Raw genomic sequence first — 24211 nt, forward strand, 5'->3', positions numbered from 1 at the left:
TTTAAGGCAGGTTTTCTAACCACCCTTGCTCCTGTGCCTCATCCTGCCTCCCTCCTTTAACCTTCCTCTTCTTTTTCCCTGCCCAATTCCTCTGAGCACTGGGGTTTAGAGACAAAACAAAACAAAACAAACAAATGAAAAAACAGGGTGGTCCCTGCCCTCAAGAAGTCTAGATTTTGTAGAGGGAGAACAGTATGCCCACAGATAATAAGTTTAAGATAATTTGTGGAAAAATATAAGAAAAACCCAGTAAGGGCTATTATAAGGGAATGCTTTCCACAGCACTTGATATCCAAGAGCCAAGATCTTTTAAAATCCTTTTGATTCCATCCTGGTGAGAAAAAAATCCCCCTACCCATGTAAATTGCTAAGTATTCTATAATTTATTTTCTTAGGGAATGGGCTGGGGCATCGAGAAGTTAAATGATGGATAAGGAAGCTGGGGCACAGAAAGGGGAAGGTAGTAGCTTGAGATATTTTGACTGGGGTGGGATTGGGTAGGAGAAGGGGGGGCTCCCAGGTCATCAGTTAGGTAATATGGTTTAACACATTTGGAATTCAACCAGAAGTAAAGTTTTTAACAAATAATACTTCTATTTCTCTCTTCTAAGAACTGGATCCCCCTGAATAGGCTAGAATGTCAAAAATTGTACTTATTTAGACGGGATGGTAATATTATGTATTATTGTTGATGGAATCAAGTGTCTGGGACAATCTCTAAATTACATGAAATAGCGACATTAAAGCTTTACAACATTATTAGGTTTCTAAATACTTAAGAAAGATTATTACTGGTTTTGGAGATGGTATGGGAGTTAGGAAGAATAGCCCTGAGAAGAATAGCCCTGAGTAGTATTTACACCCTCAATTTCTGTGACATGATTTTTTCCTCTAATCACTAAGTAGTAATGCAGGGATTACTAATCTCCATTTTTTCAATTGGGGAAACTCAATTTCACAGAAGAGTGACTTATCGATGCTTATACAGCTAATAAGGATAGAACCAATATGTCCTGATTGCACATCCTATGCGCTGTCCTCTATAGCTTCAATCTCTCTAGCACTGATTTTATAAAAGAAGAGAGAAGAGGGGAAAGATACCAAAAAGTAAGAGAGATGTTGGAATATCTTGTTCTCTTCTACTATATTTGTCAACAAAGAACCTGTGTTTGCATCCTGCCTTGCTGCTTAATAGATGGGTGACACTAGAGAAGTCCCATCTCACTAGGTTCTCCATTTCTTCATCTTCCAAATGTAGGGAATTGGATTAGACAAGCTTTAAGATCTCTTCCACCTTACATCCTATCCTATCCTAGCAAGTGGTTGATGAGGAGGAGGAGGAGGAAGAAGGAAGAGGAGGAGGAGGAGGAGGAAGAAGGAAGAGGAGGAGGAGGAAGAAGGAAGAGGAGGAGGAGGAGGAGGAAGAAGGAAGAGGAGGAGGAGGAGGAGGAAGAAGGAAGAGGAGGAGGAGGAGGAAGAAGGAAGAGGAGAGGAGGAGGAGGAAGAAGGAAGAGGAGGAGGAGGAGGAGGAAGAAGGAAGAGGAGGAGGAGGAGGAGGAAGAAGGAAGAGGAGGAGGAGGAAGAGGAGGAAGAAGGAAGAGGAGGAGAGGAGGAGGAGAGGAGGAGGAGGAGGAGGAGGAGGAGGAGAGAGGAGGAGGAGGAGGAGGAGGAGGAAGAAGGAAGAGGAGAGGAGGAGGAGGAAGAAGGAAGAGGAGGAGGAGGAGGAGGAGGAAGAAGGAAGAGGAGGAGGAGGAGGAGGAGAGGAAGAAGGAGAGGAGGAGGAGGAAGGAAGAGAAGGAGGAGGAGGAGGAGGAGGAGGAGGAGGAGGAGGAGGAGGAGGAAGAAGGAGGAGGAGGAGGAAGGAAGAGAAGGAGGAGGAGGAGGAGAGGAGGAGGAGGAGGAGGAGGAAGGAAGAGAAGGAGGAGGAGGAGGAAGAAGGAAGAGGAGGAGGAGGGAGGGGAGAAAAGAGGAGGAGGAGGAGAGGAGGGGAGAAAAGAGGAGGAGGAGGAGGAGGAGGAGGGAGGAGGAGAGAGGAGGAGGAGGAGGAGGAGGGGGGAGAGGAGAGGAGAGAGGAGGAGGAGGAGGAGGAGGAGGGGAGAAAAGAGGAGGAGGAGGAGGAGGAGGAGGGGAGAAAAGAGGAGAGGAGGAGGAGGAGGGGGGGAGAAAAGAGGAGGAGGAGGAGGGGAGAAAAGAGGAGGAGGAGGAGGGGAGAAAAGAGGAGGAGGAGGAGGGGAGAAAAGAGGAGGAGGAGGGAGGGGGGGAGAAAAGAGGAGGAGGAGGAGGGGGGGAGAAAAGAGGAGGAGGAGGAGGAGGGGGGGAGAGAGGAGGAGGAGGAGGAGGAGGAGGGGGGGAGAAAAGAGGAAGAGGAGGAAGTGAAAGAAGGAATAGAAGGAGGAAGAGGAAGAGGAGAACTTTAAGGTTTATAAAACTCTTTATAAACTGATCTGATCCTTACAACAAACCATTTACAGAGATTTCTTAGCCATTAGCATTCTTTCTCACCAAATTTCATAGCTTTTCATCTTTTTCCCCCCAAAGCTGACCTTCTAATTTGTATGTACTTTTGCACATCTTATCTGCTTTTCTTAGACCGTAAGTAGAATCTTAAGACTTGGTCATGCCCTTAAAATCTGTCTCTTCCAATTTGCCCAGAACCCCTTTAAAACTCTGGAATTGTTGGAAGGATCCTGGTCAGGTGAAACCCCTTTATCTCCTAAAGCAGTAGATTCCACTTTAGAATAGTCTCAGCTGTTAAGAATTCTTTATTTACACAGAGACAATATATACCTCTCACTCTTAGGTTTGTTCCCTGGGCCAAGATGTAGCGATTCTTCCCAATGGCAGCCCTTCAAATATTTGACAACAGGTAGGAGCCTTTTCTTCTTCATTCTAAATCTCCCTAGTTCAGCAGAGTCCCTCATCTCCTCACCATCCTGTTCACTCTTCTATGGATACTCTCTGGCTTATCAATATTTTTTGAAAATATTATGCCAAGGACTGAACATGGTATTACAAAGATAGCCCGACAGGGCAGACTCTCAGTTCCCTTATACTGAATGTTCTTCCTCTCAAATCAGCCTAGCAAAGCAGTAGTAGTAGTTTTGTTTAGTTTTTCTTGCCATGTCAATAGAAATCAATACATCAAAAGTCAAAAATGCAACCCATAATTATGGCTTACCAAAAATCCCAGATATTCAGATCATCTGGTATTTATGAAGTTGACTTTTTCGATTCAAGAAGATGACTCGATATGTCTATTTGATTTCAGCTTAGATTTGGGAATAGCTCCAATTGTGAGAAAGTGTTTCTCTCCATAATGGGGTATCATCTACCCTTCTGCAACTTCTGCCTGTTGTATTGTGTAGTTAAAGAGAAAGAGGAAGTAAATACTGGTGAGTCCAGTGACAGCAGCAAGAGAATAAAAGGCCATTAAAGGTCTGCTGTAGCCACCTTTTGAACTCAAGAAACTAAGGTGGCTTAAAGGTTGGGACCGCGTCCAAGAAACTTGGGACCTCTTAGACCATAAGGAAAAGTAGAAATTCTGTGGCCAAGAAGGAATCAGACTAGAAGGTTTTTGACTAGCTAGGCCTACTAGCAGATCAAAAAATTGCAGAGAACTTAAAGGGACTTTTAATGGTCATCTGGTCCAATCTTATTTTCTTGCAACTAAAAAAAATGAAGCTCTAAATTTTGAGACATTTATCCGAACTCACACAAATAGGACTGCAGGAATCATCTGGCCCAACCTTTAATTCTACAGATGGGGAAACTGAGGGCCACAAAATTTGACTTGCTCAAAGACAACAGATATTAAATGGCAGAGATGGGACTTGGGCTGATGTCCATATCCAGAGCCATTTTCCATGGATCTCCCCATCTCTGATTGTCTCTCAATACTGACCACTTAATTCCAGTCACCTCAGCCTTTGATTCTTTCTTGTCCTCTTGTGGTTATCAATTGTTTCATGAGTATGTCTTCCCTTTCCATTAAGTCAACTCGCTAGAATTTTTTTAAGTTCCTACTATGTGCTCTTAAGTGCCTACTATGTACCAGGCTCTTTGAGGGTGAGGATGCAGCTCAGACTTCTGTCTCTCCTATAGAATCTAGATAGACTAGGATTGGACACATGGAAAGTGTTTAATAAAAAAAAATATTTATATATATAATATTAATATATACAATATATCATTTAATAATCGTTACTATGTAATATATATTAATATATAATATAAAACACATTGTTTTGTGTATTAAATGTTATATATAATATTTTATATATATTAAAGTATATATCTGTGTGTGTGTGTGTATGCGTGTGTGTGTGTATATATATATATATATACTCAAAAGTGGTTACTTTGCATACCTTTCAGATACTTGGCATTGTAATCTGGAGGCCCATAACTGCCCCAGAAGACAAGAGTCCCACTCTTCTCTCAGTGAGGGACTCCTTTTGATTTCCCCAAATTCTTATGGAAGGGGATTGGATCTGGGGAGTGTAAGTTACTGGAACTGGGATTGTCCAGTTGGGGGATTCATGTCTTTGCTGCATTGTTCCCAGCAGCCCTTCCCAGACCTGTCTCTCCTACAACCCTGGGTACTCATATATATGATAGGATCCAAAAAAGTGAGACTGATTCAATCTCCCATCCTCCCCTCCCTGGAAAGTTTGAGCTCCCTAATCCTCTCTATGGAGATGAATAAGGGAATGAGGAAAAAATGGAGGAAGGCCTCGACTCTAAGACTGTAATCCATAGACTGAAAGATGGAGGAAAAAAAGTTTAGAGGGAAAGTGGGTGAGGCAAAAGAAAACAAAGGTCAGGATTATTTTTGGATTTTTTATTAACTCATTTTAGGAGAAAGAGCATTCCCTTTTCTTAGAACTTCCTACTTCAAGTTTTTGCTCCGTTCCCCAATTTTCTGTTCCAAAGCCTTCTGCAGATTTAGATCTAAGGCATTCTTCTGATGCCATCGCCCTGAGGAAGAATAAAAATGAGAAGGACCCATTCACAGCTGCTGGAAACAGCTTGGGATCCTGGGCTGGATGAGCCATTTCCCTAAATTGTCCACCAGGTCGATGGTACTAGGCTGTTCTATGATCTTCTCTTGGCATGCATCAGGATTCTGGCCATAGACTCTCTCCTGGGCCTTAGTTCCAAAGTTTTTCTGTCCAAGAGGGCAAGGAAAATCATACAATTTAGAAATGGGGATGGAGCATCACTGATTCATAAAATCATAGATGTGGAGGTTATCAAGGCAAGCCTCCTCCCCCCTTCATCTTACAGATGAGAAAACCTAGGTTGAAAGATCTAATGCCTTATTCCAAAGTCACAGGGGTAATAGGAACCACTCCTAGTTCAACCCTTTATTTTGCAGATTGAGATTCAGGGAGTTTAAGTGATCAAGATCAAGGTCATAGACCAGTTATAATCTAGTGGTCTTCCCATTAGAACACACTGTTTTGAATTCATCTGTTAACATTCACTCTTACAAACAACATCAGTGGGTACTATGTGTGCCATATACTAAGTTAATACACATATCTTTATTTTGTCGCTATTTTTATTTTTAGAAGAAAAGGGGATGTGATAATCCCTTCCCTCTGCCTCCTTCTACCACCGAAAAGTCCCAAACCCAATCAAACAAAGTTTATATATCTTTCTCAAGCCTCCCATATCCCCATCCTCGAACTTACCAAGTTCATCTGTTTTCCTCCCATGCCAGTGCTTAGGATCCCTCACAGCTCTCTGAAGCACTTCTGCGGTGTAGGAGTCCTTCATTAAGCTCTTTGCCTCCATGGGGGGCCCTGTCAAAACCCCTGGGAAGGTTGGGAGTCGCCAAAATGAAAGTATAGTCAATGGGGAGAAAAGGAAGGAGGGCAGGGAAGATCGGACACCAGCGGATGTCAGAACCTTTAGAAAGGGACCCAGCACCATGGGTGTTAGATTCACCCTAAATTCAGAGGGTATCTTAGGAAAAAAGGGATTCTGGCCCATATGAGATAATTGTCCCAGTACCAGCTCTGCCCCTAAGAGCTTAGCTGGAACGTCCCATCTCCAAGATAACCAGACAAGTCACTCTTTCACCTCATATAGCCCTTGCCACCATATCCCAACTTTTGGTCACCTCCACCTGTCAAGAGGGTCTTCTTTTCTTTCAAGGTCCCATTCAGGTGACATTTTCTCTAGAAAGCTTTCCTCGATTCTATCTCACCTCTGGTGGAGGAAGATAGCTCCTTCCTCAACTCTCCCCAAATTATTTCATCTGGCTCTCTCCCTTGCTCCTCCCCAACCCCTTCCCTTAACACCTCGTGTCAAAGTGATTCTATGGAATCCTAGGACTTAAGTCTGACCTGATCATGCTATAGGGAGGGAAACTGAGGCCCATAGAAGAGGAGGAAGTTATGTCCATCTCACAGGAAAGTAAGATGTAGCTTTTCCATCAAGCAGAGTGCCTTGAAAATAATTGGTTCTTAATTATTCTTGAAATAAAATTGAAATGAATCTTCTAGGATGACCATGTCCTTTATCAATAGAATGGGAACCAGACAACTGAGTTTCTATTCCCAAGCTTTCCATTTTCTACCTGTATATCCTTCAGAAAGTTTGCTTTTTTTTGAACCTAAATTTCCATCTCTGGATGGAGAGGAGAGCCAGGAACCATATATCCCACACTGCTTTGAGTTGACATCATTCACTGGAAGAGAAGAGAATTCTTGGTGGAATTTCTCTCTCACAAGACTATGTCTGATCACATCCGTAGGGCAGGGAGGACACGCTTTGAGTAGACATTCTTCCTGAGAATTTGAGTTTTCAGAAACATGAGAAATCTGCGAGGGTGGCGAGAAAGGCCCATGTGATGGGAGGTGGGCTCAAAGATAGTTGGCAGATTGAGAAGGACAGAGATAAAATAGCAGCCACATCCTGATAATGTTGAGGGTCCAGATGCAGTCTGCATGAGCCAGGATGAAGAGGCATAGAAACAGATAAGCTAGCAATGACTTGAGGAATGGGCTCCCAAGAGGACGCTGCCTGCTCCTTCCTGGAAGGGACTAATCTGAGATTTCTTGCTGATGCAACTAATATCCTACTGTGTGTTTAAGTGATCTCCCCTTTTCCTGCTGTATTGGGGATGGAAGGCACAAAACATCTAGGAATGAATACTAAGAACACTTGCCCCATAATTTACTTTCTGGTTTTAGTAAGCTCTCTTTCATCCATCCATTCATCCACCTATCTAACTACCTATCTATCCATCTGTCTGTTTGTTTATAATCCATTCATCCATCCACTCATCTCTTCCTATCTAATCCATTCATCCATCCATCTATCCATCTTTCTTTTTCTTTATCTATCTATCCATCTGTCTATAATGCATCCATCCATCTTTTTTCTATCTAATTCGTCTATTTTTTTCTTTCTCCTTTCTTTTTCTAGCTATCCATTTGTCTGTGTATCTAATCCATCCATCCATCTAATTCATTCATCCATCCATTCACCTATCTACCTAACTAGCTTTTTCTTTCTCCTTTATGCATCTATCTTAATCCATTCATCCATCTATCTATCTATGTATCTATCTGTCTATGTCTACCTAATCCATTCATCCATCTGTCCATCTACCTATCCATCCATCCATCAATCTATTTATGAATATTTATAATATATTTGTATATTATATATTGGGAATATATATATTTACATAGCAGTTCTGTGTACCTGACATTTATATACTGACATATAAATTTCTGTGATATTTATATCTATATATACATATATGTATATACTTTGTCAAATTTTTATGTTATCTGACATGATCTAAAAGATATTCTAGGACAGTGGCTTGAAACAGTGGATCTGTTACATGAGAAACCCAGAAAAGCCTTTGTGTGTCTGAAAATGTTGTGAGATACATCCAGGATTGATTTTTATTTTCTGTGGATTTTTAAAAAAAATTACAGGCCATTTCAACCTAAAGCCACCTATCTAGGGAAAGAATTGGCTAGAAAGGTTTTTTCCCCTTTTCTAGCATGCATAGTGACAAAGAGTAAAACTCTTATAAGCCAGAAAGATAATTTTAAATTTCTGGAATATATCAAAATATCATTGAAGTTTTGCTGTTTATGGTGGAAATAACATTCTGAAACTTTCATTATATCTTGAGCTTCATTGTACTAAGACTTTTTGCATATTGCATATTTGAATACTAGTTGAAATATTTTCCCTTGCTACTTAAAATGGGGGAAATGGTGCATGGGAGAAGAGTGTGGGGAAAGGATGATTAATAAAGCACTAATTTTTAGAGGGGTTATTGATTGAGATAAATCAAAGACTTTTGATTTCCAATTTTACAATATGGGAATGCTTTTCCCCAATGCAGATGACATCCCATTGATCATTTTTACAGTCTTAGAAAGGTTTTAAGCTTGAGCCTAAGAGCCTTGCCTGTAGCAACATAATGAGTGTCTGAAGTCTTGACTCCATGTCAAATGTTGCATTTGTTATGCCATAAAGTATCTATTATGAGGATGTGAAAAGGAATTTATTTATAGGACATTGAGTGAATGTCAACTATTGACCAAAGTATCTAGAAAGTGAAAGCTACATTGTACATTGTGTATGCTGAATCAGACGGTGGACTGTACCAACATACACTTATGGTTCCTAAACCACTGGATACCTTTCCTCACATTTTTATTGTAGTTCAGTCGTTTCAGTGTCTCTTTGTAACCCTATTTGGGGTTTTCTTGGCAAAGATCCTGGAGTGGTTTGCCATCTTCCTCTCCAGTTCATTTTATAGATGAGGAAATTGAGGCAAGCACAGTTACAGAACTGGGAAGTAGATGAGATCATATTTGAACTCGGGGAAATGAGTCTTGCTGACTCCAGACCCGGCGCTCGATGCCCTGTGGTACAATCTTGCTGCCCATATTAGGCTTCTCTGTATAGTAATGGAGCCTGAAATTCTAGCTGGTCGGTGACATGACAAATCCAATCAACAGAGATCACTAATCATAACTAAGACAACTAATCAAGAGATGTTGCTGGATTATTATCTATCCAATCAGATTTTATCCACATTAACCTACTCAGTCTTTAGAGCCAAAGTAAGTTCACCAGTCAATGAACTGGGGTGAACACTGTTTTCAGTAACCAATGTCTCTTTTATGGTAATTATCTACAAGGAACTGAAAATTGAAAGCTTTAGGACTTTTTTGGGGGGGAGGTGGAGGAGTGTTTCTGCAGTCCCAATACCCAGAAAAGAAATCAAGAAACCTTTGAGTAACTTATTAGAAGATGAAAGAGGAATAGTGGAGAGTTGCAAGGGAATGAGGCAGGAAAACATAGCTATCAATGTCTCTGCAGTGAACCCATCTTAACCTCGTGTTTCCCTCAAAATTCAGAGGCCCCAGGTCATAATGCTTGAGATTTTGGAGTCCCGGCTCATAATGCTTGAGATTTTGGACTTACATGAAGATTTGGGTTCAATTCCTGCTTCAGATCCTTATTAGCTGGGTGATCTTTGACAAATCCTTTCAGCTCCCTTGGGCACAATTTCCTCATTTGGAAAATGAAGGAGCTCTACTTAATGATCACTGAAGATCCTATATTTGAAAAGCTGTTCAGAAGGAAGATAATTGAAAGCTCCATATCTATGAAGCAGATGGATAGGAGACTGATTCACAGTGAGCAAAGCATTGGTATACGGTGAATCACCGTAGATACAATCTAGTAGTGAGACAAGAATAGTTAACAATAGGTGACTTGAAGCTGATACATCTAGTGACTTAAGACATAAGATGGTGGACAGAAACAGATAAAAACCTGGTTTCAAGGTATTGACCTCTCTTCAGGTATGGATCTCCAAGACAAAAAAGAGAAATTAGTTCAAATCATTAAAATCCCCCTAAAAGGGACAAGTCTCCTAAAAATGGAATAATGGGCAGAGCCCAAGAAATAATGAAAATGTCTGGAACCTGGGTTCAGGCACTTCACTTTGGGAACAGGACAAAAGGAATTTGGCCAAAGTGAATGACCTGCATCTTACTACTAGACTAGGATGACCAATCAGCTGCATACCGGCCACATGCCATTAGAGCACTCTCCAGGGCTATCAGAAGCAGATAAAATGGAATTGAGAAATATTTAACAAAACAAATAAAAATTCAACAGACCTGCAGCACTAATACATTATTGGTGGACTTGTGGTCTGAACCAACCATTCTGGAGAGCAATTTGGAATCTATGCCCAAAAGGCTATAATGATTGAACAAATTGTGGTATGTGAATATTATGAAATACTACTGTGCTGTATGAAATGATGAGCAGGAAAATTTCAGAATAGTCTGGTTAGATATAGATGAAATGATGCTGAGTTGAAGTGAACCGAACCAGGAGAAAATTGTACGCAATAACATTAACATTGTGCAATGATCAACTTTGATAATACTTTGCTCCTCTTAGAGATATAATGATCAAAGAATGAGTCATTGAGGACTGAGGACAACCAGAGAAAGAACTATGGAGTTTGAAAGCAGATCAAAGTATTCTATTTTTGCTTTTTTTTTTCTCATGGTTTTTCCCTTTTGCCAGATTCTTCTTTAACAACATGACTAATGTGGAAATATGTTAAATATGAGATTGTACAAGTATAACCTAAATCAGATTGCTTACCATCTTGGAGAGGACAAACAAGAGGGAGAAGGGAGAAAAAATCGTAACTCAAAATCTTATAAAAGAGAAGACTTTTTTTTACATATAATTGGAAAGCATAAAATATTATGAAGTGGTGGGGTGTAAGACAATATTGCCCATAGCTAATGTTAGAAAGATCTGAATTCAAATCCAACCTGAAACTGTGACCTTGGGCAAGTAACGAACTTAACCTGACTGCCTCAGTTTGCTTATCTGTAAAATGAACTGGAGAAGGAAATGGCAAACCTCTCCTTGCCAAGAAATGGGGCCACGAAGAATCAGACATGACTGAATCACTTAACAATATTGTTATTTCTGTATTGTGGCTGGGATTGGGGAGATAGGAGTCTGGAATTGTCCCCAGTGACAGTGTCTCCAGATTTTCATGACAGTATATTGCATTGTGTGACAATACTTTTCTTACTTTTTGCATCCCAGGAAAATGAAATTAAAATGTACCCCAAGGGCTGCCTTAAAGGGTAAAAGAACTCTTGGTCCTCAAAGGGTTAAAATTTGCATTAAGTATTGAGGTGGGATATGATGAGGGAAAGATAAAACAATTTCAGCTGGTTAGCTTTGGCACTGAGGGGTTGTTATGGGCCAATCTCACAGAAGATGAGCTTTGGTTATTTTTATTTCTTTTCCTAGCTGAGCTAATCTCCTCCTCCTCTTGTAACTGCTCTCCCCTGTTACTCCCTGACCTAGTTCACTTAGCAGTTAGGACCAAGAAGAACCATAAATACCGCCCCCCCCCCCCAAAAAAAAAAAAACTTGCCATCAATTGAGAGAGGAGATATAAGACAGCTGGAGTATCTCCTTTGGTTGGGAAAACTGAGATATCAGGATACCAGTATGGTTGGAAAGGCTACCTTATATGTGATGGGGGAGAGAGCAGCTCTCTACATCCCTGATAGCTTCCTATCTTAATATTTTTGCTTTCTTGGTGCTATATTGCTTTTTTTTTTCCTTCTTTTTTCCTTCCAAAGCTACTGGAAGATTGCAAGTGCTGTCAGTGCCCTATAAATTTCACACCCTGGGGTAAAGCCCTAGTTACCCAGGCCAAGTTATGACTCTGGGTCCAAGTCTCCTATATGACCTTCCCCTCCAATCTTACTTCTCACACACACACACACACACACACACACACACACACACACACACACACACACACCAACTTGTTGATCTAATTTCTAAGAAAGCACTGAACTGAAAAGAATGAGTCATAAAACTTTTTTTAGACAGCTGAGGTTTGGCTGACTGATAGGGGAAAGTCAAAGGGAAAGGTATAAATACTAAAGTTGGAATTATTAGACCCAAGTTCAAATCCAGTCTCTGCCACTCACTACCTGTGTGACCTCAGGGCAAACATTTGATCCTCAATGATCCTCAGTTCTCTTATGGGTATTAGTTCTCTTTTATGGATTAGATGGACTCCAAGGTCTCTATATTCTAAGTCTGTGATTCTATGATCCTAAGATTTGAAGTCACTTATCTTCCCTTTGCTTCATTTTACTCATATGTAAAATGAGGCACTGACTTTCTAAGTCCTTTCATTTCAAAGTCTATGACTTTCAATCTCCCCATTTGAAAGTTATTATCCTTTGTAAAAACCATGCTAATTTTCACCAACCAACCATCTACAACTAGGGAGTGTCTCCTTTTTAAAGACCACCTTCCTTGATTTACCTGGAAACCTAAGGAAATGAAATTAAGCAAAGTCAGCTTTTGATCCCAAGGAGTGTTGGATTTGGTATCAACAGCTTGGATCTGGGCCCTACTACTTATTAGATATATGGCCCTGTAATCAATTGTCTATAGGCTTCAATTTCCTCATCTGGAAAATGAGGGGTTTGGGCTAAGTGATCTCTTAGGTTCTTTCCAGATTTTAAATCATGTGATTTCAATTAAAACCCCCTATTTTCCATGGCAAAGCCTTCCTCAACCAGTCGGTTAACAAACATTTATTATATTATATGCCAAGCACTGAGCTAAGAGGTGGGAATATAAAAATAGGCTAAAACAGGCCCTGCCTGCCCTTATGGAGCTTACAATCTAATCAAGGACACAACATGCAAACAACTATGTACAAACGAGATCTAGACAGGGTAAATGGGAGATAATCTCTGAGGAAAGGCAGTAGGATTGGCTTGGAAGGGGGAGATCTCTTTAAAATTGGTGCCTTTTGAGCTGAGATTTGAAGGAAGCCCACTAGAGAGACTCCTCCAGGCATTAGGAACAGCAAGACTAGCATCACTAATGGGTGGCTGTGGAGGATGAGGAGCACCCCTCTCCTGTTATGAGCCTGGAGAAAAGGCAGCTTTGAGAGGTACCAAAGATGGATGGAAAGTCTTCAGAGTAAAGCTAGATAGGTGCATATTATGTGTCCATCTTACAGATGAGGAAACCGAGACCTAATTAACAAGTACTACTTGTTACTACTACTAAGTACTGAAAACAAGATTTGAATCCAAGTTATAAGATCATAAGATGCAAAACTACAAGGGAGGGTGTCTTAGTGAGTCACATTTAAAGGCAAAAGAGATAGTCTAATCTTTTTCCATTCCCATTTGACAGATGAGGAAATTGCAGTTCTTAAGTAATTGCATAAGGTCACACAGGAAGCAGTAGAGATGATTTCTGTCACACTCCACAGACACAAACTCACACGTAGCTCATGGGTCAAAGCCAGAATTTGAATCTAACTCAGGATTTTCTTCTTGCTATTATTACCTCTTTATGAGTAAGATCAGTGAATAAGGGTCAATAAATGGAGAACAAGAGTGTTCTGGGCTTCATCATTTCTTACAATTTTATAATCCAAGAATTGCAAAGGTCAGAGCTGCACAGGACCTTGTAAGGATTCTGACATCATAGAATTAAAACAGGATTGGACCTCGGAAAACATGTAGCCTAATCTCTATATTTTATAGATGAGGAAACAGAGCAGTAGCATCAGAGGCAGCATTTGAATGTCCCACCTCTCTCCTATCTCCTGCTAGCCTTGTGTTATACATGTTACATATAAATATCCTACAATATCAAAATATATTTTATAATGAAATCAGAGAGAAGCTTAGTATTCTAATATTCAATATTTAAGTTGAGAAGGGCCTTAGAACATGGGATGTCAGACCTGGATGGGGTTTTAGAACAGGAAATGTCAAAGCTGGTGAGAAACTTAGAACAGGGAACGGTCAGAGCTGAGGAGGCGGCTTAGAACAGGAAATGTCAGGATTGGGAAAAAAACTTGGAACAGGGAATGTCAGAACTAGGAGAAGGCTTAGAACATGGGATATCAAAGCTGGGAAAGGTCTTAGAAAAGGGGATGTCCAGAGTTGGATGGGGCCTTAGAATAGGAAAGGCCAAGAGAAGGGACCTTACAATACAAAATATTAGAACATAGAATGTAAGGCTATGAGAGATCCTTCCATAGCTTGCTCATCTTTTATTTGCTCTCATTACAGGTGGGTGAGAAGTAACTTTTCCAGGTCGATAAAAAGTTTGAAGTAGAACCAACACAAGGATCTAGGCCCTCTGTTTCCAAGTAAGACTTCTTTTTCTTTTGTACTAAATTTGGTTTCCAAACAGGCTCAAAAGCTTGGGCTTGGTCTGATTGATAACTATAATAACCAGACATATATTTTGAGTTCAGTGAAATTGGTCAAATTCACAATCCAATTTGGATTTCTTAAAGAGCATCTTGAAATGCATGATGTTGGGTCCTTTGAGTGACAAAACTGAATTGAATTTGTTTTGTTTTGTTCTGTTCTGCTGAGGCAATTGAGATTAAGTGATTTGCCCAGGGTCACACAACTAGGAAGTGTTAAGTGTCTGAGGCCAGATTTGAACTCAGGTCCTCCTGACAACTTCAGGACTGGTGCTCTATCCACAACACCAACTAGCTGCTCCCTGAATTGAATTTTAAAGGTCTGTAGTTCCATGGTTGTATCTGTTCATCCATTGTTGAACATCTCAAGACTGTCATGTTCATGATTTATATGGATGGTCTTGGTGAGTAACTGAGGTCTTCAAACTTCATTCTCAAGTAAAGAAGTTTCAAATGATAAGCTGAGTTGCTCTGAGTTCATCCCAAGTCTTGTTGACTTCTGGCATATTTAAAAGAGGAATATATTCAGAAATAGGGAAATGAGAATCATGCTGACCTTTGCCCCTGACTCCACAGCCAGAGTAGTGAATTCAAAACTGGGTGACATATTTTAGGAAGGACACTGGGCCTATCCAGAAGTAAGAACCCAAGTCAGACAGGGGATGGTGTTATATGGATATCCATTTTGAAGAAATTGGACATATTTGACCTGAAACTAAGAAGACTGAAGCAATTGAGGAAACAGGAAGGGAAGGGAGGTGCTATCATTGTTTCAGAACATTTGTCATCTTGTGAATGATGAGGACTCTTTTGGTTGGCCCAAGAAAACAGAACCAGAATTGAGAGGCAAAGTATGCAAAGATTTCAGCTTGATGTCAGGAAGGAATTCCTAATAATTAGTGCTGTCTCCAAATGGAGCAGGCTGCCCTCAGAGATGTGGGCTTCCCTTCATTGGAGGTCTTCTGGAAGACATCGGATAACTCTCTTGTTGGGTCGTCACAGAAGGAAAGCTCGTTCAGGTGTCAAGTTGGATTCATTGGCCACTGACGTGCCTTCCGAATCTGAGATTTTGTGATTCTCCATGAGCAGGAGGGATGGGATAAGGAGGAAAGATTAGCTGGGACTACTCAGATGAACCCTCTCAAGCGGAGGCTCCTAAAACAAGCTCTTTTATGCTATAAACAAAAGAACCAAGAACATGGAACAGTCTACGTGAGGTGACACTAAGGGTATCCAAGTTACTGCATTTTGGGAATGGCGTTTAGCTGTACTCTTGTACAGGCCGTTGGCGCTAGAACTAAGGAGACAGGATCAAGCAGCCAGTCAATATGCATTTATTAAGCACCTACTATGTGCTAGGTTCTGGGGCTGCAAAGCCAAAGCCAAAACCACTCCTGCTCTCGAGAAGCTTACAATCTAGCAGGGGAAGAGGGAGGTCAGGAAAGTCAGGTTTGTGATCTTTGATAGAACAACCTTCCTAGCTTTGGGGAGTCATAACAGAAACTTAACTCGATATTTTGGGGAGCTGAAGGTAGTATACTCTAAGCAAAAGTTAAATTAGCATTTAACAGGGATTAATAATAATGATAATAATAGGACCTCATATTTATTGAACCTGGGATAGGTACTATAAATATAATTTTCTTCCTTTTACCAAAAAAAAAAAAATACTTGAACAGGGATTAGCTTTCCCACTATTATCCCTAATTCCGGGTCCAATTATGCTTCTAACTCTTAATTCCCTGCTTCTAATTCTCCCCCAACTAGCTTTTCTAACCCAAATTCCCTGTTTCTAATTCCCCCCTCCCAAACTAGCTTTTCTAACCCAAATTCTCTGTTTTTAATTCTCCCCCCAACTAGTTTTTCTAACCCAAATTCCCTGTTTAATCTTGCTTTTCTCCACTTGAATCAATCATGACTTTTTCTAGGAGATTTCTTCAAGTTTTTTCTGCCCCTGAAGCTGCTTACTCTAATTTCACGTACACACTACTAACAAGGCTGTTTATATGCTCTGACAGCAGCCCATGGTCATTGAACTCAATTCCTCAATTATCTATTATGGGCAAAGGGGAGATGTTACTATGCTGATGTCTGAAAATACAAAAACAAACAAACAAAAAATACAAAAACCTATCTCTTGCCTTCAAGGAGTCTGGTGGGTGTATGTGTGTGTTAGGGATGGGGAGGAAGGGAAAAGAGAAAATTAGGAGTATGGAATCATGGGAGGACTAGAGACAGGTTCAGTTAATAATTGGGAGTGGGAATGCTAGACAGGGAGGAAGACTGAACATTTGGAAAGAGGAGACAAAGCAACCCATAAGCTTTAGAGTATTTATGGCTCTATCTTATATTTTAGGACAGGAGGAGGATGATGAGGTTCAAAAATCAGAATGGCAAGAGAGGCCATTTTTGCCTGCCAAACTCTGTGGGGCTTACGTAGTTTTTGGGAAGGTCAGGAAGGTGAGTGACTTTTGGTTTCCAGAAGCCCAGTTGTATCCCAAAAGCAAGATACTTAGCGTGGCGCTGCTGGATAATGGGAAGCTCTGGCAGGCGGGCCCTGGAGGCTGGGAGCATAAGCAGATCAAATCACCGGAGCCGAGCCATAAGTCAAACAAGAGAACCGAGGAGGTGAACAAAACAAGACCGAGCATCAGACCCAAGCCGAGGTCATAGGGCCAAGGCTAGGGCTGGTTCTAGAGCATCGTGTTACCCAGAACCCTTGGGTACACGATCCTCTGAAATCCCACAGGACTGCTCACTGTGAGTGAGCCCCTAAGGGCCTTGGAGGGTCCGAGGACATACATACAGTGACTCCTTCATTGGGTTTTTGGAACAGCCCAGTGAAATCAACAGTCTAGATGAACTAGGCAGCAGGTGATCAGTCAGGGCCTTTGGAGGGCAGTGCCTTCTCTGAAACTTAGAAAGTTCTTGGGACACGAGGTTATTGTTGACTTATTCAGCCAAACATGTGTGGGAGGGAAGATCTGAACTCTGGACTTCCTGATTCTGAGGCATGCTATCTGTTACACCATAATGCCAATGCATGCTGTCAATGACAAATAGACTCATTGTTAGAATGCAAAATGTTAGAGCTGGAGGGTTCTTGGGGAATGGGATATCAGAAGTGGGAGGGTCCTTAGAATATGGAGTGTTAGATCTGGGAGACAGAGAATAGAGAAGGTGAGATCTGGGAGGGTCCTTAGAACATGGAGTGTTAGATCTGGGAGAGTCAGAATAGAGAAGGTGAGAGCTGGGAGGAAGCTTAGAACATAAAGAATGTTAGATCTGGGAGAGACTTAGAATAGTGAAGGTGAGAGCTGGGAGGGTCCTCAGAACATGAGTGTTAGATCTGGGAGAGACAGAATAGAGAAGGTGAGAACTTAGAACATGAAATATTAGATCTGGAAAGAGATTTTGGAATAGAGAAGGTGAGAGCCGAGAGGAAGCTTAGAACATGAAATGTTAGATCTGGAAAGATTTTAGAATGGAGAAGGTGAGAGCCGAGAGGAAACTTAGAACATGAAATGTTAGGTCTGGAAGAGATTTTAGAATGGAGAAGGTGAGAGCCGAGAGGAAGCTTAGTACATGAAATGTTAGATCTGGAAGAGATTTTAGAATGGAGAAGGTGAGAGCCGAGAGGAAGCTTAGAACATGAAATGTTAGATCTGGAAGAGATTTTAGAATGGAGAAGGTGAGAGCCGAGAGGAAGCTTAGAACATGAAATGTTAGATCTGGAAGAGATTTTAGAATGGAGAAGGTGAGAGCCGAGAGGAAGCTTAGAACATGAAATGTTAGATCTGGAAGAGATTTTAGAATAGAGGTGATGAGAGGGAGAGTCCTTAGAACATGGAATGTTAGATTTGAAAGAGATTTAGAACAGAAAAAGTGGGAGCTGGGAGGTCCTTAGAATATGAAATGTTAGCTTTGGAAGAGATTTTAAGGAACTTAGGAAAACGAGTGCAGAGCTGGGGAGGGATCTTAGAATATAGAATGTTGCAAGCAGAAGGAACTGTGAGGAAACATTTTGTCCAGTCCCCTAATTTTACAGATGAGGAAACTGCCTGAAAGAGTTTTAAGGATGGGTAAGGATTTCTTGTCCACACAGCACCCCACCCTCTACAGCCTCAATATGGCTATCGGGAGTGATTTAAAGGGACAATGAGACCAATGACTGGGGAGCACTAGACAAGGGTTGGACCATGAGTAAGACAAGCAGGGAAAGGGAGAGTTGAGATGTGTTTATGAACACTGAGAGGTCTCTTTCCTGGGAAAAGATTGACAAACCCATTTTTAAATAATCTCTGGGAATAATTGTTAATAGAATCACTAACTAAATAGTCAAAGAAACTGCTTGCTGATGAAAGATATGGTTTCCCCCACATCTCACAATGAGAAAGTGGCAGATTGCAAATGAGAGTAAGTCTAGCCACTTTGGGGTCAGTGGTCTTTCAATCACACTGGTCATTCTCATCCGTGATAACCTGGGCTCAGGAGATCACAGATCAAAGTGCTTACACAGCCCATATCCCCATGACAATGACTTTTAGGGAATACTCTATGGCTTTCATTTTTTTTTTCTCTTCCCCCACCCCTCACCCCCATCTGCTTCTTTTCTTACCCCAATTATAACCACCCTCTGACCTTGGAATATGTTGGATCTCATATTGTATCCCAGCTCATAATAATCTGCAAATGCTGAGTTTTCCATTGCATTCTGAGGAGGCTTGCTCGCACGGCTGCTCACCCGCTTCTGTCCCTCGATCACTTCACAGAGGGCCCTTCGAGCCTGGGAAGAAGGTAGCTCAGAATGTCATACCCTGCATCTCCCTGGGAACTGCTTCCAGTTTCAGGCTCCTCCTGTACTGACATTTCCTATTCTGAGGATCCTTCCTCCATCTCTAACATTACCTCTTCTAAGCTCCCTCCCAGCTCCAACATCCCTTGTTCTACACTCCCTCCCAGCTTTGACATCTCATGTTCTAACTTCCCTCCCAGCTCTGACATCCCCTGTTCTAAGCTCCCTCCCAGCCTTGAAATTCCCTGTTCTAATGATCCTCTAAAGCTCTGTCATTCCCTGTTCTAAGGTCCCTCTCAACTCTTACATTCTCTCTTCTAAGACCCCTTCCAATTCTGTCATTCCCTGTTTTAATGTCCCTCTAAACGTTGACATTTCATGCTCCAAAGTTTTACTAGAGGTCCCTTAATTCCCCCTCCTGCCCTCCTCCCCCCATTGATCTTCATGCTCCCATTCTCCCCTGTCCAGACCAAAGGGTACCACAGGGCTAGATACCTGCTCTTCAGTCACCAGCTGATCCACTGTGTTGCTCCCAAACTTGTGCCGGATGTTGCTGGGGATGCAGCTGGCAGTTCTGCCAAACATACCAACCTGGCCGCTCTCAATGACAGAGCTGCTGTCCCCTTCAGGCTTGAAAACCTTGCCCTCCTCCTCTATTCCATTGGAAGAATGCAGCTCCTCTTTTGAGCTCATCTTATTTGACTTAGAGGAGCCTCTTGACCAAATTTTCCTGGTGGTGATTGCTCCATGGTTTGGGCTGACCATCCCGTCAGATGACCCAGTAGTACTCAACCTTGCTTCCACAGAATGAGTTGTCCCCAGCCGGCTGCTACTTTTCGTACTACTGTCTCTTGTTGGGAGAGACCCTGGAGGAGGTGATTCGTTCTTGGGTTGGAATTGATCCGCAGGAGTCCTGGATCCTTTCCCGAACTGACGACCGTTGTCTTTCTGGAGCAATCTCTGGTTGTTTGTTGGAGGCCTGGACCCACGAGCCATACCTATAGATAATTGAGAAGTAGGGGACAAAAACAGAAAAATAGAGAGCCAAGCAGATGGAAGATATAAAAGGAGGAGAAGATAGGGCAGAGAGAGAAAAGGAGATAGAAACAGACAGGAGAAAAGGCATTCAAGAGAGAAGGAAAAGGAGAAGGGAAAGAAAGAAAAAGAAATGACATAGGAGACAAAATAAGGAAAGAATGAGAGAAAAGAGAGAAGAATAAAAGAGAAAAGGGAGAAAAATAGAATTAGAGTAAGAATCTCAGTGGTAGACATCTCAGTGGCCATCTACTCCAACCTGCACCTGGCTAAGACCCCATTCTGCAAACTCACCAACAATTGGTCTTCCAACTTTTGCTGGAAGACTTCCTGTGAAAGTGAGCTTATTACACGAGCTGATGTTAGGGCTACAAAGTTTTTCCTTATATCTGCCCCCAATGTGTCTTTCTGCAACTTTTGATTTATTAATCAAGGATTTATTTTCTTGATTTCTATTTCTATTTTTAAGGATTTATTTCTATTCCAGACAAGGGGATGATGACTTCAACTATTAAGTGGCAGGTTCTGGATTTGATGGCTAGTCTAGTTATACCTTCCACTGAATCCTTCTGACATGATCTAAAATTGAGTAACCATCCTATGTACCCAGGCTTGAGCTATGTACTAGGGGATGATGAAGAGAAAAGACTGTGGGAAATCTATTAGACTTCTCTTATTAAACTAGATCCATGGGGAGGGAGGGAACCAAACAAAGTACTTGATGATCCAGGACATTCTGTTCATTTGTCAAGTTCCTTTGTCTAGGAAATAATAATGAGAAAACTCTTGGTTTTTTGAAACTGAATTATCCCAGAATGTCCATGGCCATTCCTGGCCAGCCCCAAAAGTCTTTCCTCTCTTTAGGAAGGCCTGAGGGAGGTGAGGGGCATTATGGATTTTGTATGTACAACCCACTAAGCTCCATGACTCAACTGATCTGGCCAAGCTTAGCCCATTTCTACAACATCCCCCTCTCTCAAAGCAAGAATCTGCTTCTTGTCTACACCTTCCCTCTTGCCTATACCTTCTCACCTGTGGCTTGACCTGCTCCTCTTTTCTCTGTTTCCTTTAGATCCAGATTCAAATCCTGTTAAGGACAACAAGAAAATGACACATTGGCCACACTTCTATATAGCAATTGGGGAAGGAGTGGATAAAAGTCTAGAGTCAGGAGGATCAAAGTTTAAATCTAGCCTTAGACACTTTTGACCCCAATCTCTGGGCAAGTTATTTGGTCTCTGTCTGCCTGCTGCTGTAGAAAGTGAGGAGAAATAATAGCACTTACCTCCCAGGGTAATTAGGGAAATTAAGTAAGACAATATTTGTAAAGAGCTTAGCCAATATATGGAAATTTGTTCCCTTCCCTTAAAGTTTCTCCAACACTTCACAACATTTCTACGTAAATATTGTTACTTCCCATTTTACGATGAGAAAAGGGAAATAAGATGCTTGTAGCTACTTAATTAGTTAAGTATTGCCTCGAGATTCACTTCTTGGAATCTTAGCTCTCTAAACCCTATTTAATCCTCTCTCTCTGTGTGTCTACTCTTTATATCTTCTCTCTGTCTCTGTCTCTTTCTATCTCCTCTCTCTGTATTGTCTCTTCCCTCTCTGTTTATCTGTCTCTATGTTTTCTCTGTCTCTTTCCCTTCCTTTCTCTCTCCCCTCCATCCCTCCCTCCTTCCTTTTCCTCTCTCTCTCTCTCTCTCTCTCCTCTCTCTCTCTCTCTCTCTCTCTCTCTCTCTCTCTCTCTCTCTCACACACACACACACACACACACACACATACAAAATGGGACTTTTCCCTTGAATATCCAACTTTCCCTCTCTGCCCATTTCTCCCTATTTTTTCTTTTTTTTCCCTTCTCTATACAATCCCTCATATCTCCTTCTGCTACGTTGCCTGTCTCCCCTCGGCCCCGTCACCCCTGACCACAAATATTCCTAAAATGCCCTTGCTTGGTTTAGAGATGAGTTGAGCCCAAATTCAGACACTGTAACCTTTGCCCCCGTACTCCAACAGCTTTAGCTTGGGCCAACATTTCTCCTCTCTTGAAGTTTGGACTTCAATATTGATTAACTTTCTAACAAAGTTTAGCTGGGTGAGAACAATTCGGGGAACATGTCAGAATCAACTGTGAAAGAGAAAACTATCCCTTTTCTATTCCTAAATTGTAGAAAAGAGAAGTTAGCATGAGGTGACTGAGAAATACCCTTAACAAGGAAGACTTACGAAGGAAGGAAAGGTGAGAGTCCTAGAGCAGAATCCAGACAAGAGGCCTCCTAGCCTGGCTTTTGACCTTGGGATGCTTAATTCAGTTTAAAAAACCCAAGACTCAAAGATTCTTCATGAGACCAAACAGACTCGCCCCCAACAGGGGGAGTTTTATGGGATTTAAGGAAGCTCATTTTTTTGTCTCCTACCACCTTTGTATGGGAAATCCCGCTACTAACCACTGTGTCAGTTGGTTCCTTTGAAGAGACCCAGACCTCTTCTCAAATTTTCTTTACAAGAGCCTGTTTTCTGTAGTATCTGGACTTGAAATTAGCAGCTCATGGCTTGATCATTGATTGACTATCTGTAAGATCTTGAACCAGATTAACTTTGGGCTTTGTTGTACTTTGTTTCTTCTTTAAAATAGGGATTTGGACTAAAAGATTTCTAAAGTCACTTACCATCCATGGTCATTGTATCAGATGAGATAATTGTGTCACCTGGTTTAGCACAGAGTGAGGTGCATAATAGGTGCCTAATCTATGCTTGTTTTCTGTCTTCCCTTGTAGATCTAAAGGTCTCTGATTTTGTCCTGTGCATCATGTATTAGGTTTCAGTTTCATTTCCTCCTCCAACAGACTGGGCTGTTGCCCATCCTTAGAGTACCACCTGGTGGCCAAACTCAGCCCGACCAATGAACCTCTGCCCCACCTTACAGCACTCCAAGCAAGGGACATTTTCAGAAGCTAGCATTTACTGTGAAACAGGGAAACTCCCAAATTTTCCTCCAATCCCCTGATGCTGGGAATGGAGCCCTTCTTGACAGTGATCTCTTAAAAACCCTCATCTTCTTTAAGACTTACCTCAAAAACTTCCTTCCAAAAAAGCTTTTCTATTTTTACTCAATCAATAAGCATTTATTAAACACCTACTATATGCCAGACTGTACTAAGTATAGGGGATACAAAGATCTCTGAGAGCTCCCAATCTGATGTGAGTTAATACACAGCATTAGTCCCACCTCAAACAAAATTCAAAGAGCACACTACAATTCTTTGGCCTTTTACCACACCCACTTCAAGGCTTTTGAATTTATTTTTTTCATTTTGAATGTCAAATTCTTTTCTTCCCTCCAGCCCTTTCCCATCCACTGAGAAGGCAAACAATATAATATCAACTATACACATGAAAACATGAAAAACCTGTTTCCATGTTAGTCTTTTCATGAGGCTTTTCCCAATTTCCCACCCCACTCTGCAAACTACTAATGCTTTTTCTAACAAAATTACTGTTTATTTCTTTCCTTTCTTCCTTTCCTTGCTATCTTTTTTTTTCTTTTTTCCCTTCCTCCCTTCCTGCCTTGAGGAGGAACTGTTTAACTTTTGTCAATATTTCCTAGCCCATGCAGCTTAGGCTTGCAGTAGGTGCTTAATAAATTTTAGTTGGTGGATTTGAATGATTCAGAAGGATCATAGAACTAAAGCTGGATGAGTCCTTAAAAGTCACCATCAAGTCCAACCTCCATAATCTTAAAAATAAGGAAACTGAGGCCCCAAGGAAATTGAGTGGTCTGCTCAAGGTAATATCATTGACAGGCTTTGTAGGCCGGTCCCTCTGACTCCAAAGCCCCTACTCTTTCTACCGAATCAGGCTATGTCTCATGATTTCTTCTATGTGAGATTTCTAGCTATAGACAGTCATAGCTCCTTTTCGACTTACTACAATTCTTTAATTCCTATTGCTAAAAATTCATCTCCTAAAATGACCCACAGAAACCATTGGTGATGCAAGAAGGTGCCTCCAAGAATTACTGTCAGGATTATCCCATCCCAGCAGAATCCTGACCCAGCTCACCAATAGCCCTA

At 41.4% G+C, this 24211-nt stretch overlaps 1 protein-coding gene and 1 long non-coding RNA gene across 8 annotated transcripts in view; one reads left to right on the forward strand and one right to left on the reverse strand.

The window, feature by feature from the left end:
* Nucleotides 1–2378: 2378 nt before the first annotated feature.
* LOC127538149 (uncharacterized) overlaps nt 2379–24211 on the forward strand; it is a 34510-nt gene continuing 12677 nt past the window's right edge. Inside the window, exons 1-2 of the long non-coding RNA XR_007947685.1 lie at nt 2379–2866; nt 14160–14239. This is a non-coding gene — a long non-coding RNA (uncharacterized LOC127538149). The remainder of the gene's footprint in view (nt 2867–14159; nt 14240–24211) is intronic.
* TEX33 (testis expressed 33) overlaps nt 4826–24211 on the reverse strand; it is a 36953-nt gene continuing 17567 nt past the window's right edge. For 2 of the 7 annotated variants that reach the window (XM_051961740.1, XM_051961739.1), the window contains exons 3-7: nt 21165–21219; nt 19593–20095; nt 18944–19088; nt 5697–5819; nt 4826–4977 (exon numbers count right to left, since the gene is read on the reverse strand). In XM_051961740.1, the coding sequence (XP_051817700.1) occupies nt 4889–4977; nt 5697–5819; nt 18944–19088; nt 19593–20095; nt 21165–21219 (915 nt within the window). In that variant the 3' untranslated portion in view covers nt 4826–4888. Of the gene's footprint in view, nt 5168–5696; nt 5820–15284; nt 16867–18943; nt 19089–19592; nt 20096–21164; nt 21220–21417; nt 21823–24211 lie in introns of those variants that run through there. The other 5 variants (XM_051961745.1, XM_051961742.1, XM_051961744.1 and 2 more) reach the window with 5 other exon arrangements.

Source organism: Antechinus flavipes, chromosome 5 (assembly GCF_016432865.1).
Source record: "Antechinus flavipes isolate AdamAnt ecotype Samford, QLD, Australia chromosome 5, AdamAnt_v2, whole genome shotgun sequence".
NCBI classification, from domain to species: Eukaryota; Metazoa; Chordata; class Mammalia; order Dasyuromorphia; family Dasyuridae; genus Antechinus; species Antechinus flavipes.